Source organism: Peromyscus eremicus, chromosome 2, assembly GCF_949786415.1.
Source record: "Peromyscus eremicus chromosome 2, PerEre_H2_v1, whole genome shotgun sequence".
Taxonomy (NCBI): domain Eukaryota; kingdom Metazoa; phylum Chordata; class Mammalia; order Rodentia; family Cricetidae; genus Peromyscus; species Peromyscus eremicus.
The window spans coordinates 156,734,020-156,751,515 of NC_081417.1; the positions used below are offsets into that span (position 1 = coordinate 156,734,020).

Genomic DNA, 17,496 nt, shown 5'->3' on the forward strand with positions numbered 1-17,496 from the left:
TCAGCCAGACTGCTCTCACATCCTTCCTTGCATTTATTTATTTGTTTGTTTGTTTGTTTGTTTATTCATTCATTCATTCATTCATTCATTCATGGATTTTTTTTTTCAACACAGGGTCTCACTATGTAGCCAGCCCTATGAGTCCTGAAACTCATGATGTAGACCAGGTTGGCCTCGAACACTCAAGATCTGCTTACCTCTGCCTCCAGAATGCTGGGATTAAAGGCATTCACCACTATCCCTGGCTTCCTTTCTCACTCTTTTTTTCTTTTTTTTTTTTTTTTTTTTTTTTTTTTTTGGTTTTTCAAGACAGGGTTTCTCTGTGTAGTTTTGGTGCCTGTCCTGGATCTCTCTCTGTAGACCAGGCTGGCCTCGAACTCACAGAGATCCTCCTGGCTCTGCTTTATATAGACCTATAGGACTATATAAACCAGGCATGGTGGCACACACTTATAATCCGAGCACTCAGGAGGCAGGGGCAGGAGGATTACTACAAGTTCAAGGTCAGAATGGGCTACATGAGACCCTGTCTCTTTAAGAAAAGAGAAGCTTAAGAAGGAACTCTTAGCAGTGAGGCTCCTCCTCCCTCTCCACCCCAGACCTACTTGCCCAGCCAGCTATGGGCAAATCCCCTGACCTCTTCATGTTTCCTGGCACCCTGCTGGTTCTCCCATTGGGCCTACTTCACTAGGGGGCCCAAGTGACTGGCCTGGAGGAGTCAGGAAAGGACAGAGTGGAATGGAGAACAGGGAACCTATAGGCTCTCAACACGCAGTCATTCTCAGTCCTCATGAAACAGTTCTTGTTTTAATTAGAGCAGCATTGGTTGTTGGAGACCACTGAAAGCAGAGCTGTTCTTTCCCTCAGTTCAAGGGTACAGATGCGCTTGTCTGTAGGGACAGTATGACTAGGAAGGGGAGAGGATTCCGCAGCACCTTGGGCTAGCTGGTGGTGTTGGATAGTAATGTGAGCAGCTCTGACCCATTTCAGTTGCTCCCCCTGTTTCTTGCAGGCAGCAATGGGCACGAGTTTGTTTTCCTCCTGAAAGGCCACGAAGACCTGCGGCAGGATGAGCGAGTGATGCAGCTCTTTGGCCTGGTGAACACGCTCCTGGCCAACGACCCCACTTCTCTTCGGAAAAACCTCAGGTATGCAGAACACTGAGAGGCGGAGCTCTCAGGGCCCTTCCCATTCCATCCTATGCCGTCCATGGAATCATGTGTCTTCACAAAGTTTAAAATTAGGTGCCTGAGCTAGGTCTGGTGGCACATGCCTGTAATCCTAGAGCTTGGGAGGTAGAGGCACAAGGATCAGAATTCAAAGCTAATCCCAGCACTTGAGAGGCAGAGGCAGGCGGATTTCTGTGAGTTTGAGGCCAGCCTGGTCTACAAAGTGAGTTCCAGGACAGGCTCCAAAGCTACCCAGAGAAACCCTGTTTCAAAACAACGCCCGCGCCCCCACCCCCCAAAAAAAAAATTCAAAGCTAGCCTAGTCTACATAGAGAGCTTAAGGCCAACCTGAACTGTTGTGAAAAAGAAATCCCTCTCAGTATGGTGGCACACTCCTGTAATCCCAGCACTTAGGAAACAGGCAGGAGCAGGAGGATTGCTGCAAGCCTGGTCTAACAGGTTCCAGACCAACCAGGGCTGCATAGAAAGACCCAGTTTCAAAAAAAAAAGCAAAACAAAACTAACATTCAATTAAAGTATCTGGCAAGGACCACCAAGGTGCCCAACACAGGAAGATCCTCCAGACTTTTTGGTGTGCTCCCATTGTGCAATGCCTTTAGTGAACTCAAAGAACTCAGAAGGTAGTGCCTCGAAGATTAGACTCAAGTCCACAAATGTGATGTTCCCCTGGGACCAAAGCCAGCAAAACACTTCCTGCTGTGTCTCTGCCTCTCAGCCCATGGCTGTTCCACTGAAGTTACTCTAGCTCTATAAGTAGTCATTTGATAAATTTATGAGCTAAGTTGAGGACCACTGTGGCTTCCATGGCATCTTCTGGAGTGCCTTCTTCACAGAGGCAGCAGGGAGCTCAGCAAAGGCATTGTGTGTCCTAAGCTGATCAGAGGTGTGCTTGTGTTCACTGTGCAATGACTCTCCTTCCCTGTGGCCACCAGCATCCAGAGATACGCAGTCATCCCTCTGTCTACCAACTCAGGCCTCATTGGCTGGGTCCCCCACTGTGACACCCTGCATGCCCTCATCCGGGACTACAGGGAGAAGAAGAAGATCCTCCTGAACATCGAGCATCGCATCATGCTGCGGGTACGTGCCACCATCATGTCAATGCCCTTGACCCTCATGTGTACCCACACTCCAGGGTACCCACACCTATCAGGTAGGTTGTGGTCGGATTTTTCTTGGGGCCTCCAGCTCACAAATAATGACACAGAGACTTATTATGAAAGCTCAGCCTTAGCTTAGGTTTTTCCCACTAGCTCTTATAACTTAAATTAACCCATTTATTTTTATCTACATTTTGTTGTGTGGCTTGTGACCTCATCTCTCCGTACTGCTCATGCTGATTCCTCCCTGTCTGACTGGCGACTCCACCTTCTTCTTTCCAGAGTTCTCTCTCTGCCCTGAAGTCCCTCCTGCCTAGCTATTGGCCGGTCAGCTGTTTATTACCCCAGTCACAGCAGTATATGTTCACACAGTGTACACATGTCCCACAACAGTGGAGTACCACTGAGAAAGCTGTCCAGGGAATCACTGTGGAAAAGGCTTAATGAAGTAACTGATAGAGCAGATAAACGCTGAGAAACAAAGGAGGGCCACAAAGGAGGAGGGCGGGCAGGAAGGCTCAGCGGGGGAAGGGGCCTGCTGTGCAGGCCCGCCTGGTGGCCCCAGAACCACAATGAAAAGAGAGAAGCAGCTCCCAGAAATTTTCCTCTGACCTCCACATGCATACAAAATAATAATACATTTTTTTTAATTATAAAAGTTGTCAGGCAGTGAGTGACACTTTAATCTCAGCACTTGGGAGGCAGAGGCAGGCAGATCTCTTTGAGTTCAAGGCCAGCCTGGTCTACAGAGTGAGTTCCAGGAAAGGTGCAAAGCTACACAGAGAAACCCTGTCTAAAAAAAAAAAAGTGCTGGGCATAGTGATTCATGACTTTAATCCTAGCATTGGGAAGGCAGAAGCAAGTAGATCTCTGTGAGTTCAAGACCAGTCTGGTCTACATAACAAATTTCAGGACAACCAGGGCTACATAATAAGACCTTGTCTTAACAAAAAAAATAGCCACCACATTGTTTTTTCCCTTTCCCATGTTATTTCCTTTCTCTGTTGGCATTGCTGGTGAAATCAGAACCCAGCTCTGCCTGGCCTCAGCCTGTTCTCCTAAATGTGGGCTGGCTGTTGTGAGCTCCTCTCTCACTGACTGATTATGTCCTGATTCAGATGGCTCCTGACTATGACCACCTGACTCTGATGCAGAAAGTGGAGGTGTTTGAGCATGCCGTCAACAACACAGCTGGGGATGACCTGGCCAAGCTACTGTGGCTGAAAAGCCCCAGCTCAGAGGTATGGCCCGGGGCTCTGCAGGCATTCCCACCACCACCACAGACACCCACATTTGACAGGAGTAGACTCATTTTTGTTGTGATTAGCTGAGGAATTTTCACAAAAAGCTTTCTGAAACCTGATTAAATTGAGAATGATGGTTCATGCCTATAAACCCAGCATTTTGGAGACTGAGGCAGGAGGATCACCATGAATTTAAGTCCATCCTTTACTACATAGAGAATTTGAAGACTATCTGAGCTATATATGAGATCCTGTCTTGGGAGATGGGGGAGAGAGTACTAGAGATACTGTTCAGTGGTTAACAGCACTGGCTCCTCTTGCAGAGGACCTCACTTAAGTTCCCAGAACTCACATTGCATCTCACAACTGTCTCTAACTCCAGTTCCAGGCATCCAACATCCTCCTGGCCGTCACAGGCATCAGGCATAGAAGTGGTGCACAGACATACGTGCAGGCAAAACACTCACACACATATAAATAAATCAGTCTGGACTGGAGAGATAGCTTGGCAGGTTAATTCACTCTCTAACAAGTTGACTTCAGTCCCTGGTACCCACATGATAGAAGAAGAGAACCAACTCACACAAGTTGTCCCCTGACTTCATGAGTACTGTAGCACATGCACCTGCCTCCCTGACATATGCAAATCAATAAATATAGTTTTTTAAATGTGTGTAATGGTCAGCTACTAGCTCACTGTTTTTCAGAACATCGACCCTTCCCTACTCCTAAGAGACTGCCTTGCGTACACACTGATCCCAGTCTCCCGGGGATTCACTCTAGAGCCATCTCATCTCTCTCTGCCTATTTAATGCAAGCTTCTTCACATTGGCTAGTTCTGTGTTTGTTTTCTACCACATAAATTTGAGGACCATTGTACTGATGTATCAGAAACAATGCTGTTGACATTTTTTAGAATGACATTAAATGTACCAAACAACTTGGAAAGATGGTTTGTCTTCAGTCTCAAGTGGAAATCCTGAAATGCATATTTTCACTGACATCTTCATGTTCCTAAGGAAAGGCTCATTTATTCATCCAAACACAACACGTTTCTCATAAAGTTGATTTTGAGGCATAGTTTATAATCATAAATGGGATCTTTGTTCCATTATCCATTCTAACTGGTTATGGTAGAATCTAAGAACAGCTCTCCTGGACTGTCTATGTTGAAACTACTGACTTATGGAATGCTGATTCACGTGTGCACTTGTGTTATAGGTGTGGTTTGACCGCAGAACCAACTATACCCGCTCCTTAGCCGTCATGTCAATGGTTGGATACATTTTAGGCCTGGGAGACAGGTGAGTGCATATAATTTGTGTCTTTAAGTCTCTTTCTCCAGTTGTTTTGAATAGTTTCATTTTGTTTTCTAGTGAAATGACATGACCATTGAATAAATAACTTTTATTTTTCAAAGGGTGAGAACGCATAGTTTTATCGAGAAGTAGGGTGATTGTGCCTACAGCAGGGAGGGCTCACCAAAGTGATTTATTGATTTAACAAACTCATCAATCACCACTGTGCTAAGACAGATTATTCTCCATCTATAATTGAAACCAACCAAAGTAGAACCTTAGATTATACGAAATATACCTCTAAGTGTAGTAACCAAAGCAATAATTCAGGGCTGGGGATAAGACTCAGTGGAAACCATTGAGCCTGTATGATAATGAGTATTCAGAGATGGGTAATGCCTGGGGGGCGCTCACCAACCTAAGACAGAGCACCTTTGTGGCCTGGGCAGGCTTCTCCATGATGGGTAAGGTGACCTGCTGACGTCCCACGCAACCCAAGTCAGAAGCTCATTTTTTAGTAAAAGGGGGACCTGTAGGTCCCTGCCCTCCCACACCCCCCACACCCCACCCCCACCCCGTTTTGGATAACTGTTGCCTTGCTTGCTGGCCTTGATCTTGATATCCTCCCTATGCTAATTCCCTGCCAGGTTTCACCCTCCTGAATGCTTAAGGGAAGTTCCTTATCTGTGTATCCTGCATAATGGGTGTTAACAGCTTAGATGCAAGATTGTAAAACATCTATAGCGAACTTCTGCCCTCTGGGGTTCTCCCATTGTGCTGTAAGCCTGTGTTTAAGACCTCTTCCCTCCTTCAATAAACAGCATTCGGCATAAAAAAAAAATTTTAAAAATTAAAAAAAAAAAAAAAGACTCAATGGAAGAGCACTTGTGTAGCTAATACAAAGCCTGGAGTTTGATCTGCAGGACCACCCAAAAAGAAAAAAAAAAAAAAAAAAAAGGAATGTTCAGATAATGACTAACAAGAACATAAACAAAACTGATTATTTGGTGTCTACTGCTTTTCTTTTGGAATTGTGTCTCATACATTTACTTAAGTAAAAAATCATTTTGTGCCCCCTACCTCCAAAATAAAAACTCAGGGCTAAGAGCCAGGCTCTAAGGCGTGCACCTATAGTCCCAGTGCTTGGGAGCTGAGATAGGAATGTTGCCTCAGCCTAAGATCCTTTTTTGTTAATTGGTCCTGAGCCTAAGATTTGAAATGAACCTGGCAAGCAAAATGAGATCTCATCTTTAAAAAACAAGGCCAATCAAGGCACCGTAGACAAGCCCTTGACTCCAGCACTCAAGAGGCAGAGGCAGGCAGATCTCTGTGAGATCTAGGACAGCCAGAACTACACAGTGAGACCCTGTCTTTAAAAAAAAAAAAAAAAAGCCAGAGAGCTAGCTCCGCAGGTGAATGTGCTTACACCACAGGACCTGACAACCTGAGTTTGCTCTCTGGAGCCCACATGGTAGAAGGGAGAGTCAACTCCTGTGAGTTGTCCTCTAACTGCCAATCAAGAGCCATGGTGCGTACATGTGCAGGTGTGCACGCACGCGCACACACACACACACACACACACACACACACACACACACACAATGTAAAACAAAATACAGAGCTCTGGAAAGCAGTACTTTGAAACGTGAAACCCTGGCAGAATGCCTTTGAAGAAGGACTGTCGACTAAGGCCTTAGACTGATCCAGAGGTTCAAGCAGACAAGCCTCTGTGGTAGCTGCTTGGTATGAATGACGGAGCTGGGCCACTCTTGACAGAAACTGTTTTCCTGGGGACCCAAGATTAGGCTTTGTGGGCTGTGTGGCCTCTGCTGCAAGCACTCTTCTCTGCCTTTGTGCCCCCCCCCCAAAAAAAAGCAGCTTTCAGCCGTGCAGAAACCAGTGAGTAAGGCTAGCTCCCACAAACCCTGAATCACACAGGCAGGTGGGGACTGGGTTGGCCTGAGTGGGCCTTTGCCAGCCCCTGGCCTGGAGTTGTCCCCGGACTGATTCTTCCCTCCCTGCTCTCGCTCAGACACCCATCCAACCTGATGCTGGACCGGCTGAGTGGAAAGATCCTGCACATTGACTTTGGGGACTGCTTTGAGGTGAACGCTGCAGAAAGCTAACCCTCCTGACACTTTGGGCAACTCCAGCCCCAAAGGCCTTCCCTTACCCTCCCCCCCTTAGCCTCTCAGCGCCTTGGGCAAAGACTCTCCCCACACCCTCTCAGAGAAGAGGGATGTCTTGTCCTCTGGCTGCATGCTAGCCAAGGCTAGGCAGTGAGCACCTGTCCTTTTTCTCGTTCCTGTTTTGGTTTTCTTAAGTCGTCTTTCAAATCCCTGTGATAAACACCCTCTCGCTGAATTCAGTCAGTCAGTGCACGTGATGTCAAGAGAAGCCACCCACCTTCACCTGGCCTTCGCTAGAGGATATGACCTAACTGTGGATTTGGCTTTTCCTTTCGTGACCCTATAGGTGGCTATGACCAGAGAGAAATTCCCAGAAAAGATTCCATTTAGACTAACAAGAATGTTGACCAATGCTATGGAGGTGAGTGGATCCTGGGTACACACTGATTTGAAATGTAGCCAACACAGTGATACCCTTCTCTGAGGACAGACATGCTTGTTAGAGCTCTCTAGGTGCCCATGTGGTTTCTGTAACCATCTCTGTTACTGTGTCTGGCCTGGGTTTGCCCGTGTGAGGGTGACAGCCCCCCCCCTCCCCTGCCCCCTTGCCTTGGTCATAAGGCACCAGTGAGCCACCGTTAGTAACTACTGGCTGTGTGGCTCTGTCCCTTGTGCAGGTTACCGGTCTGGATGGCAACTACAGAACCACATGCCACACGGTGATGGAAGTGCTTCGGGAACACAAGGACAGTGTCATGGCCGTACTGGAAGCCTTTGTCTACGACCCTTTGCTGAACTGGAGGCTAATGGACAGTGAGTTTCACCTCTGTGGGATGAATTCTTTATATGTTCTAAGCCAGCCTGGGCTATTTGACATAAGTGTATATGTGTGTATATTTGTGTATATGGATGTGTCCCAAACACATTACAAAGCAGCTCTAGGGGCTAGAGAGGAATTTCAAGTATTTTTATGAGCTATGGAACGCTCCCAATCGAGGCTTAGCTGTTTAATGAAGATGTTTTTCTAGATAAACTATACCTTCATGGGTTTAATTTGTTGGGCTGCAGAGTGAGGAAGCTAGGATTTTAGTAAGAAACACGGACAGTTGTGATTTGAAACTTCTGGTGCTCTGTCAGTAAACCAGCACTCACCCTGTCTAAGTCAGGTCTGCAGTGGAGAGCATCTAGGTTGCAGATCCTGGCTCTCTCACTTGGTTTTGAATGATAGATCTTGTTCACTATTCAGCATTACAGCTTTTGAAAAAATTATGTTTTTATAATCATAAGGAAATATCTTTTCAACCAAGTTTCTTTAAAATCACAGTCTGGGGCTGGAGAGATGGCTCAGAGGTTAAGAGCAGTGACTGTTCTTCCAGAGGTCCTGAGTTCAATTCCCAGCAACCACATGGTGGCTCACAACCACCTTTAACGAGATCTGGTGCCCTCTTCTGGCCTGCAGTCATACATGCTGTATACATAATAAATAAATAAATCTTTAAAAAAAAAATAAATAAATAAATAAAATAAAATAAAATCACAGTCTGAAGTACTTCATAACACTTTCTTTTCCTAGCAAATACCAAAGGCAATAAGCGGTCCCGAACAAGGACAGATTCCTACTCTGCAGGCCAGTCAGTAGGTGAGTACATCCAGGGAAGATGGCAGACTCCATTCCTTTATATCCAGAGTATTTGAGGTCATCTTACCTACATAGCAAGTTTGAGGCCAGCCTGGGTTATGAGACCCAGTATGAAAAAAAGGGGGGGCAGGGGACTGTCAAGATGCTTGCCACTCAAGCCTGGGGACCTGAGTTCGATTCCCAGAACCCATGTAAAAGGCAGAAGGAGAGACTGACCCATTAGTTTGTCTTCTGACCACATATGAGCTGTGTCATGCACTCCTCCCTGACACACATCATACATACATTCACAATTGCAGGCTGACTTTTCTGTCCCACCAACCAGTTCCCAAATAACCACACTGAGACTTATTTTAAATTTTGAATGCTCAGAACATACCTCAAGCTTGTTACTAACTAGCTCTTACATTTTAAGTTAACCCATATTTCTTATCTACGCTCTGCCACATTGCAGTGCCTTTTTTCAACACAGCAAGTCCATCTTGCTTCTCTCTGCCTCTCCTGGAGACTCCCCTTTCTTCGAGCTCTCTTTTTGTCTGCAAGTCCCGCCTAACCCTCTACCTCTCCAGCTATTGGCCAGTCAGCTCCTTTAATAACCCAATCACAGTGACATATATTCATACAGTGTAAAAGAATATTCCACATTTCCTCCTTTTTGTCAAGTTAAAAAGGAAGGTTTCAACTTTAACATAGTAAAATTATATACAACATAAACAGTTATCAAGTAAGAATTACACTTATAGCTAGGCAGTGGTGGCACATGCCTTTAATCCCAGCACTCGGGAGGCAGAGGCAGGTGGATCTCTGTGAGTTCGAGCCCAGCCTGGTCTACAGAGCTAGTTCCAGGACAGGCTCCAAAGCTTCACAGAGAAACCCTGTCTTGAAAAAAAAGAAAGAAAGAAAGAAAGAAAGAAAGAAAGAAAGAAAGAAAGAAAGAAAGAAAGAAAGGGAGAAAGAGAGAAAGAAAGAAAGAAAGAATGAATTACAGTTACACATAATAGTAACAAATAGTAAATTTTTAAAAGTATCTCTGTGAGTTTGAGGCCAGCCTGGTCTACAGAATGAGGTCCAGGACAGCCAGGATTGTTTCACAGAGAAACCTGTCTCAAAAAAACAAAACAAAACAAAACAACAACAACAACAAAAAAAAAGAATTAGAAACTAATTGCTTTATGTTAGTCTTTTTTTTAATCTTTAATCATTGTTTTGTTTTTTTTATTTATATGTGTATAGGTGTTTTGCCTGCACGTATGTCTATACATTTGATGAATGCCTGGAGGAAGCCAGAAGAAGGTGTTGGATCACCTGGAACTGGAATTACAGATGATTGTGAGCCACCATGAGGGTGATGGGATCAAACCTAGGTCTTCTACAAGAGCTACAAGTGCTCTTAACCACTGAGCCATCCCTCCAACCATGTTACTCTTTTCTGATGTCAGTGCTAAAGATGTAGCTTAGGAAAGTGCTTGCCTAACATGAATGAAACCCAGAGTTTAATCCCCAGGACAGCTCAGTGGCTAAGGAAGGTTCTATGGCCAACCCTGGCCACCTAAGATTAATGCCCTGGATGCCCATGGTGGAAGGAGAGAAACAGTTCCTGAAAGTTGTTCTCTGACCTCCCATATATGCTCACTCCCTCCAGCACTCACATACACATAAATAAATATAATTTTTATTTAAAAAAGAATAACAGGGTTTGGACAGTTGGCTCAGCAGTTAAGAGTACATATTGCTTTTCCAGAGGACCTGAGTTTGGTTCCCAGCACCCATGTCAGCTCAATCACAGCTGTCTGTAATTCCAGCTCCAGGAAGATCCAATTCCTCTGGCCTTAGGCACCCACACCCTACATGGGCATGCCCACATACATATACGTACACATAATTTAAAATGAAATAAAAAAAAAATTGGGCTGGGAAGATGGCTCAGAGGTTAAGAGCACTGGCTGCTCTTCCTGGGGTCCTTAGTTCAATTCCCAGCAACCACATGGTGGCTCACAACCATCTGTAATGGGATCTGGTGCCCTCTTCTGGCCTGCAGGCAGAACACTGTATACATAATAAATAAATAATTCTTTAAAAAAAAAATTTCAAGAGTGACAGCCAGGCATTGTGGCACATGCCTCTAATCCCAGCACTTGGGAGGTTGAGGCATGAAGACCAGCAATGTGAGGTAATCTTTACCTACATGGGAAGTTCAAGGACAGCCTCCAATACCTGAGACCTCTCAAAAAAAAAAAAAAAAAAAGAATTAGAAAATAATGATTTCTTAGTATTTGAATCGTCTACTGGTTGATTTTTTTTTTTTTCCTAGAAATTTTGGATGGCGTAGAACTTGGAGAACCAGCCCATAAGAAAACAGGGACCACGGTGCCAGAATCCATTCATTCTTTCAGTAAGTCCCTCTGAGGAACTGCGGCAGGGACTAGCTCACTGTACAGACAGCAGGCATACTGAACCCTGAGCCAGAAAGGGAGTTGACAGGGCAAGTCACAATGCTGCCTTTGAGAGGAAAGGGTTTGTGAACTCCGCATTGTGTGCTGAAGACAGAGACGCATGCACAGGGTTGCTCACACTCACAGGTGTTTCGCAAAAGCAGGGCAGCCTTGGACCTGTTGCTTCTACTCTTGTGTCTTTCAGTTGGAGATGGTTTGGTGAAACCAGAAGCCTTAAACAAGAAAGCTATTCAGATTATTAACAGGGTTCGAGACAAGCTTACTGGTGAGTGTTTGGGGTTAAAGGGACAGACACCTGAAGAGGAGAGTGCCCTCTCAGTGGGTGGCCAGGCCACTTCCTGGGATTCAATTCCATACACTTCCTGGGATTCAATTCCATGCGGCTCTTAAGTGGCTTCAAGGCAGCAGTGGAGCACCCCCACCCCTACCCCCACCCCCATTCCCCCTCCGGCTCTTCTTGCTGAAGACCCTTTAATATCCCTTGACATCTCTTAACCTCATTAGCTCTGGGGATGAGGGAGGCTCTTTTGGAAATCTGGGTGGATTCCAGAACCAGCCACCTCCAGGGGCAAGTTACTGGCCTCATGGTGAGCTACTGGAGGGTGCCTGACCACTTGGCCTGCAGTGGAAGCGTGGAAGAGGAGCCACGTTTGATGTTGCAAAGAAGCAGCCAACCCACGGTCATCGTCTTTCTTCTGTTCAGTGGATTATTACATGGAGAGTGGGAGCCGGTGGGAGCCAGAAAGCCATAGACCCTGTTCCACACTCACTCACTGTGTGACCTCTGAACTCACGTCTCCATGTGAACATCGTAGGAAACGTAGGATGCCAGGCACTGGGCGTCAGCCGGTCGTTTTTGTAAGCAGAGGCGGTTAATCAAGTACTCGTTTGTGCTGGATGCTAAAGGAACCACAGTGGTAGAAACACACAGCTTCCCCGGCTTCTCAGGGCCCAGAATCTAAGGGGGACACTGCCACTAAAGGGAGGGAGGAGAGTTATCCAAGGCTATGGTGCCTTGGGATGGAAGGGTTTAATTTAATTTGGAAATTCCAGAAAAGTTTCCTAAGGAAATAACTGGAGTTCAAGTTTACAAGAGGAGTATATTAGTTACTTTTCTATTGTTGGTAATAAGACACCATGACCAAGACAACTCATAAAGAAAGCATTTATTGGGTTGGGGATTTAGCTCAGTGGTAGAGCACTTGCCTAGCAAGTGCAAGGCCCTGGGTTCGGTCTTCAGCTCTGGAAAAAGAAAAAAGAAAGAAAGCATTTATTTGGAGCTGACAGCTTTGGGTGGTTAGTTAGAGCCCATGACCATTGTGGTGAGCACAGCAACAAGCAGGCAAGCATGGTGCCTGAGCAGTAGCCGAGAGCTTACTTCTTGTTCCACAACCCTGAGGCAGAGAGAGCCTCATGGGCTTTTGAACCTCAAAGTCCAGCTCCAGTGACACACCTCCCCCAGTACCACCACACCTCCTAATCCTTCCCAAACAGTTTCACCAGCGATGGACCAAGTATTCAAATAGATGAGCCTGTGAGAACCATTCTCCCTCAAACCTGCACAAGGAGTTAACTAGGTGGACGCTAGGCAGAAGGAGCAGAACCCTTTGTTGAGAGTGATGGCAAGAAAGGAGATCCTAGAGCTGGCATTCTGCCCGAGGGAAAACCAAGTATGTGAAGGGAGCTGGACCAGGGCCTTAGGCTCACATCCTATATCCCGAGGCCAGTGGAAAAGCACCAGAGGCAATTAGGCTGAGTGGAGAGGAAAGAAGCCTGAGTTCCTGTGTTGTAAATACTCCCTGTGCTGGCTGGGTAGACCCTGCATCAGGAGGGCCTGCAGGTGCTCTAGTATCCAGGCAGGACAACCATTGATGTAGTAAAGACCTCAGATGAAAGAGATCCTGAGGAGGGCAAACCCAAGGTTGGCCTAGGGCTGTAGCTCAGTGGTAAAGTTCTTGCCTGACATTCACAAAACTAACTTAGAGTCCCAGTACCACCCGAAAATAGAAAAACCCACAAAGACTGCTGTTAATGCATAAGACATGACTCCAAGACACTGGTGCCCATCTGTGTGGAGCCCCGTGACCAGACTGAAGCTGTCGAAGAGAATGGCATGTGGCAAGTTTTTTTTTTTTTTAGTTTTTAGTTTTTCGAGACAGGGTTTCTCTGTGTAGCTTTGCGCCTTTCCTGGAACTCACTTGGTAGCCCAGGCTGGCCTCAAACTCACAGAGATCTGCCTGGCTCTGCCTCCCCAGTGCTGGGATTAAAGGCGTGCGCCACCATCACCCAGCGAGATGTGGCAAGTTCTTAAGCAGCTTCCGCAGAGAGGAGAGGACCAAGTGACAAGTAGAGTCTTCTGTGGACAGAAGTCTGCGATGCTGAGATCCACTATGAGAACTGGTTCATGGTCCAGAAGGGCAGGGCAGGGTGGTCAGAGAAAGGAAAGAATTCCTGGGCTGTGGGGGAAGAGGGAATTGATGGAAATAAATCAGTCTGCACACTGCCCAACACAGCCTCGGGCCCAAAACTGAAACCTAGGAGGTGAGGGTGTCTGGCCAGGGTGAGAAGTGGAGAAGCTCTGGCATTTGTGGAGACGGGAAGACTTTAACAGTTAGTCCTCCTTGTGGTACCAAAGGCACCCTGCCAGCTAGGGGTAGTGGCTCACACCTGCAATCCCAGTAGGAGGACGAGGCAGGAGGAGTGCTGAGAAAGAGAAGCCAGGCTGGGCTCGGCAGTGAATTCCAAGACAAGGAAGGGAAGGAGTGGGGGGAGAAACTGGTGACAGTGCTACACATCTACTATAATCCCTGAAGTTGGAAAGTCAGGAGGATCAGGCATTCAAGACCAGCCTCAGCTACATAATTCAGGCCAGCTCAGGCTACAGAAGATCGCTCTCAAAAAACAGTAACAACAAAATACTTCCCCTGTCTTTTTTCTTCTCCGTGCAGCTTTGGCACCTTTCCTAGAACTCACTCTGTAACCCAAGCTGGCCTTGAACTCACAGAGATCCGCCTGCCTCTGCCTTCCGAGTGCTGGGATTAAAGGTGTGCGCCACCACCGCCCAGCACTTTCCCTGTCTTAAAAGAAAATAAAAAGGGGCAAGTTGGGCCTGGAGAGATGGCTCTGTGGTTAAGAGCATGTTATCCCATGATTCCCAGCCCCCATATGGTGGTTCATGACCATCAGTGACTATAGCTCCAGGGATCTGATACCATCTTCTGACCTCCGGGGGCACACACATGGTACACATACAGACATACGGGAATTTAAAAATCTTTACAAACAAAAAACCAGGCAGGATAGCCTCGTGGTGGTGGCGCATGCCTTTAGTCCCAGTACTTGGGAGGCAGAGATCCATCTGGATCTTTGTGAGTTCAAGGCCAGCCGGGTCTACAAGGTGAGTTCCAGGATAGTCTCCAAAGCTACAGAGAAACCCTGTCTCGAAAAACCAAATAAAAAATTAAAAAAAAAAAAAAAAAAAGTCAGGCAGGTTATCGAAGAAGCCACATTGGCTGGCCGGGCTGCAGAGTCTTTGTGAGGCCAAGATCTTAACTGTCCGGTGGAAACACTGATGGGAGCTTCTGGAATTCAAGTTGAATGGCCTTGATCGCTTTTCAGATCATATTTTGGAATAGCTCCATTAGCCATATCTCTGACGTCATCACTGTCTTTGAACTGGGTCTATATTAAGAGACCCATGTGGCAGCAGATGACAAAGAAGCGAATTTCTCAGTGCGGGTGTTGTCTGTCCTTCCTGCTCCAGTGAGAGTTGACTTCCTGTGGCTGCATAGACAGTGGAGCCACACAGCAACATGGGATGTGCTGATACCAGGTTCAGATGACAGTGTCTGTTTCTGCATCCTAGGTCGGGATTTCTCTCATGACGACACCTTGGATGTTCCAACCCAAGTGGAGCTGCTTATCAAGCAAGCAACATCCCATGAAAACCTCTGCCAGTGCTACATTGGGTGGTAAGCTTCACTGGCCAAGTGTGGTGGCACATGCCTTTAGTCCCAGCACTGGGGATACGAGGCAGCTGGATCTCTTAAGTTCCAGGCCAACAGGGCTACAGTGGTGGAACCCTGTCTCAACCCACGTGAAGGCTCAAACCGAGACATAAAAAGATGATTTGATGGAGTGACCATATAGGACAGTTATGGGCTCATGTCTCTAGTTTAGAAGTTTGTGGTCTCTGAGAATGCTCCTTGTCTAACAGGAGAAAACTGAGAAATGTAGATCTGTGTTTGGAAGTTAAAACTGCTTTAAGAGCTATGGTTTAGAATGGGAAAGGTGCCTTATTTGTCTGTAGGTCTTTTGGATTTTTGTTCACTCCAGAAGTGCAGAAGGGCACAGGAAAAGCCAGTGACTAAAGAGAGAACAGTGAAAAGAAAGATTGATAATCCTGGAGTGTCCGGGCAGAAATTTGAGAGAGGGGCAGAACTGTCTCTTAGGGACCTCAGGGCATTAGCCCTGGACTGGAGATGTTGACTGAGTCCCAGGGGCTCAGACCTGCCCTCTGCACTAGAGAAAGCTTGGAAGAGCTCTGATGACTGACTGCCTTTACTGTCCACCTTTCTAGGTGTCCCTTCTGGTAACCGGAGCCTGGCAAACCACAGCATCTCCTCAGAGACTTTTGTACCTTGGTATGTGCTTCCAGTGGACCGATTCCAAGGTCATAAAGTTGGACTTTGTTAAATATTTTGAAATGTATATGAAAAGAACTACTGTATATTCAAAGTTGGTTTGAACCAACCTCCTAGCTGCTGTTGAAAAGACACTGTCAGAAACACAAGGCTTGATTCAGTTCCCGGACAATGAAACACAGTAATCCTACAGAAACCAAGCCTTTGATGTGGGGGGGGAACAGAAGATTCGTAACTGAGAAATACGGGTTTTGACTTAGCTTACAAGAGAACTGATCACAAGCATTTGCTGACAGAAATATCTAGTCCATCCTCTCATCCCAGGGACAGTGGACTCAGCACAGTCAGGAATGCCGGGGCCTAGAGAACACTGACCAGGGCCTCCAACACAAGGATGCAGACTTCAGCACTCCACCCATCCTGTTACCTCACCAGTCCCTGGACCTCAGTGGCAACCTTTGCAGAATGGGCCAAAGTGGGTGAGAAGATCTGTCTTCTGCTGAAATCACAAGACCTGACCTTCCAGGAGGGAAGATTGCTCAGATGCCTGGCCACCATGTGTGAGCAGGTGCGCCAAGGATCCCAGTGCAGATGGCCTGCACCCATCCCTGTGTTTGATGAGGGATGAGTACATTGTGTTTGGAGCAGGAGCTCAGAACACAAGTGCTGTTGTAGAGGTGCTGATCACAGAGGGATAGACACACTAGAACAGGTCGGGAATTATGAGCAAAGTAAATATCCAATTAAATACACAAAGTATAAAGTAAAGCCACGTGTCTAGACACCATATTGTATCTGAGTAATTTTTGTGCCAATAAATGACATCAGAATTTTAAAAACATTTATGTATATGACTGGCTTTTTATTCATAATTATTTTGTAAATTCTGTCACTACGCTAGGGATACAACTCAGTGGTAGGCCACTAGCTAACAGTCACTGGCCCAGGGTTTGGTTCCCAACATCGCACAAAGAAAAAGGGATCTGCCTGGCGGTGGTGGCACATGCCTTTGATCCCAGCATATGGGAGGCAGAGCCAGGCGGATCTCTGTGAGTTCAAGGCCAGCCTGGTCTACAGATCGAGATCCAGGACAGGCACCAAAACACACAGAGAAACCCTGTCTCGAAAAAACCAAAAAAAAAGATCCAGGCACAGGAGCCTACATCGTTACATTCCAGTTCTAGAGAGGCCAAGATAGGGAAGCAGAGGCAGGCTTGGATCTCTTGAGTTCCAGGACAGCCAGGGCTACACAGAGAAACCCTGTCTTGAAAAAGCAAATATATATACACACACACAGGTCATTTTTAGTTACATATGTATATCTATGTCTGTATCTGTATGACACGTGTGCAGGTGCCTATGTCGACCAGATGAAGTCCTCTGCTCCCTGAGAGCTTGACTTGCAGGTGGTTATGAACCTCAGGACTGAGTGCTGTGATCCTCTAGAAAAAAAAAACGAGTGTTCGTAATTGCTGAGACGTCTCTTTTTTCTTCCCACCCATTTTTTTTTTTTAACTTTAAATTGGAAAAATCCAGTCCAAGTGTGGTTTTGCACACCTTTATTTAGTCCCAGGACTTGGGAGGCTGAGGCAGGCCCACCTCTTAGTTCTCAGTCCTGGGATTAGTGACCCGAACCACCATGCCAGCAGAAAAAAGCTAACTTTAACTGTGATTAAAACCGCCATCAGCCCGCAGTGGTGGCGCATGCTTTTGATCCCAGTACTTGGGAGGCAGAGGCAGGCGGATCTCTGAGATCTCGGTCAGCCTGGTCTACAGAGCTAGTTCCAGGACAGCCAGGGC

General features: G+C 46.5%; 1 protein-coding gene across 1 annotated transcript in view; it reads left to right on the plus strand.

Moving 5' to 3' along the window:
* Nucleotides 1–16,537, plus strand: part of Mtor (mechanistic target of rapamycin kinase) — a 114,939-nt gene extending 98,402 nt beyond the window's left edge. The window contains exons 47-58 of the mRNA XM_059255372.1: nucleotides 1,013–1,148; nucleotides 2,123–2,270; nucleotides 3,409–3,531; nucleotides 4,756–4,838; nucleotides 6,865–6,937; nucleotides 7,308–7,382; nucleotides 7,639–7,774; nucleotides 8,535–8,600; nucleotides 10,912–10,992; nucleotides 11,238–11,318; nucleotides 14,919–15,024; nucleotides 15,633–16,537. Coding sequence (XP_059111355.1) covers nucleotides 1,013–1,148; nucleotides 2,123–2,270; nucleotides 3,409–3,531; nucleotides 4,756–4,838; nucleotides 6,865–6,937; nucleotides 7,308–7,382; nucleotides 7,639–7,774; nucleotides 8,535–8,600; nucleotides 10,912–10,992; nucleotides 11,238–11,318; nucleotides 14,919–15,024; nucleotides 15,633–15,648 — 1,124 coding nt within the window. The 3' untranslated portion in view covers nucleotides 15,649–16,537. The remainder of the gene's footprint in view (nucleotides 1–1,012; nucleotides 1,149–2,122; nucleotides 2,271–3,408; nucleotides 3,532–4,755; nucleotides 4,839–6,864; nucleotides 6,938–7,307; nucleotides 7,383–7,638; nucleotides 7,775–8,534; nucleotides 8,601–10,911; nucleotides 10,993–11,237; nucleotides 11,319–14,918; nucleotides 15,025–15,632) is intronic.
* The last annotated feature ends 959 nt before the right edge of the window (nucleotides 16,538–17,496 follow it).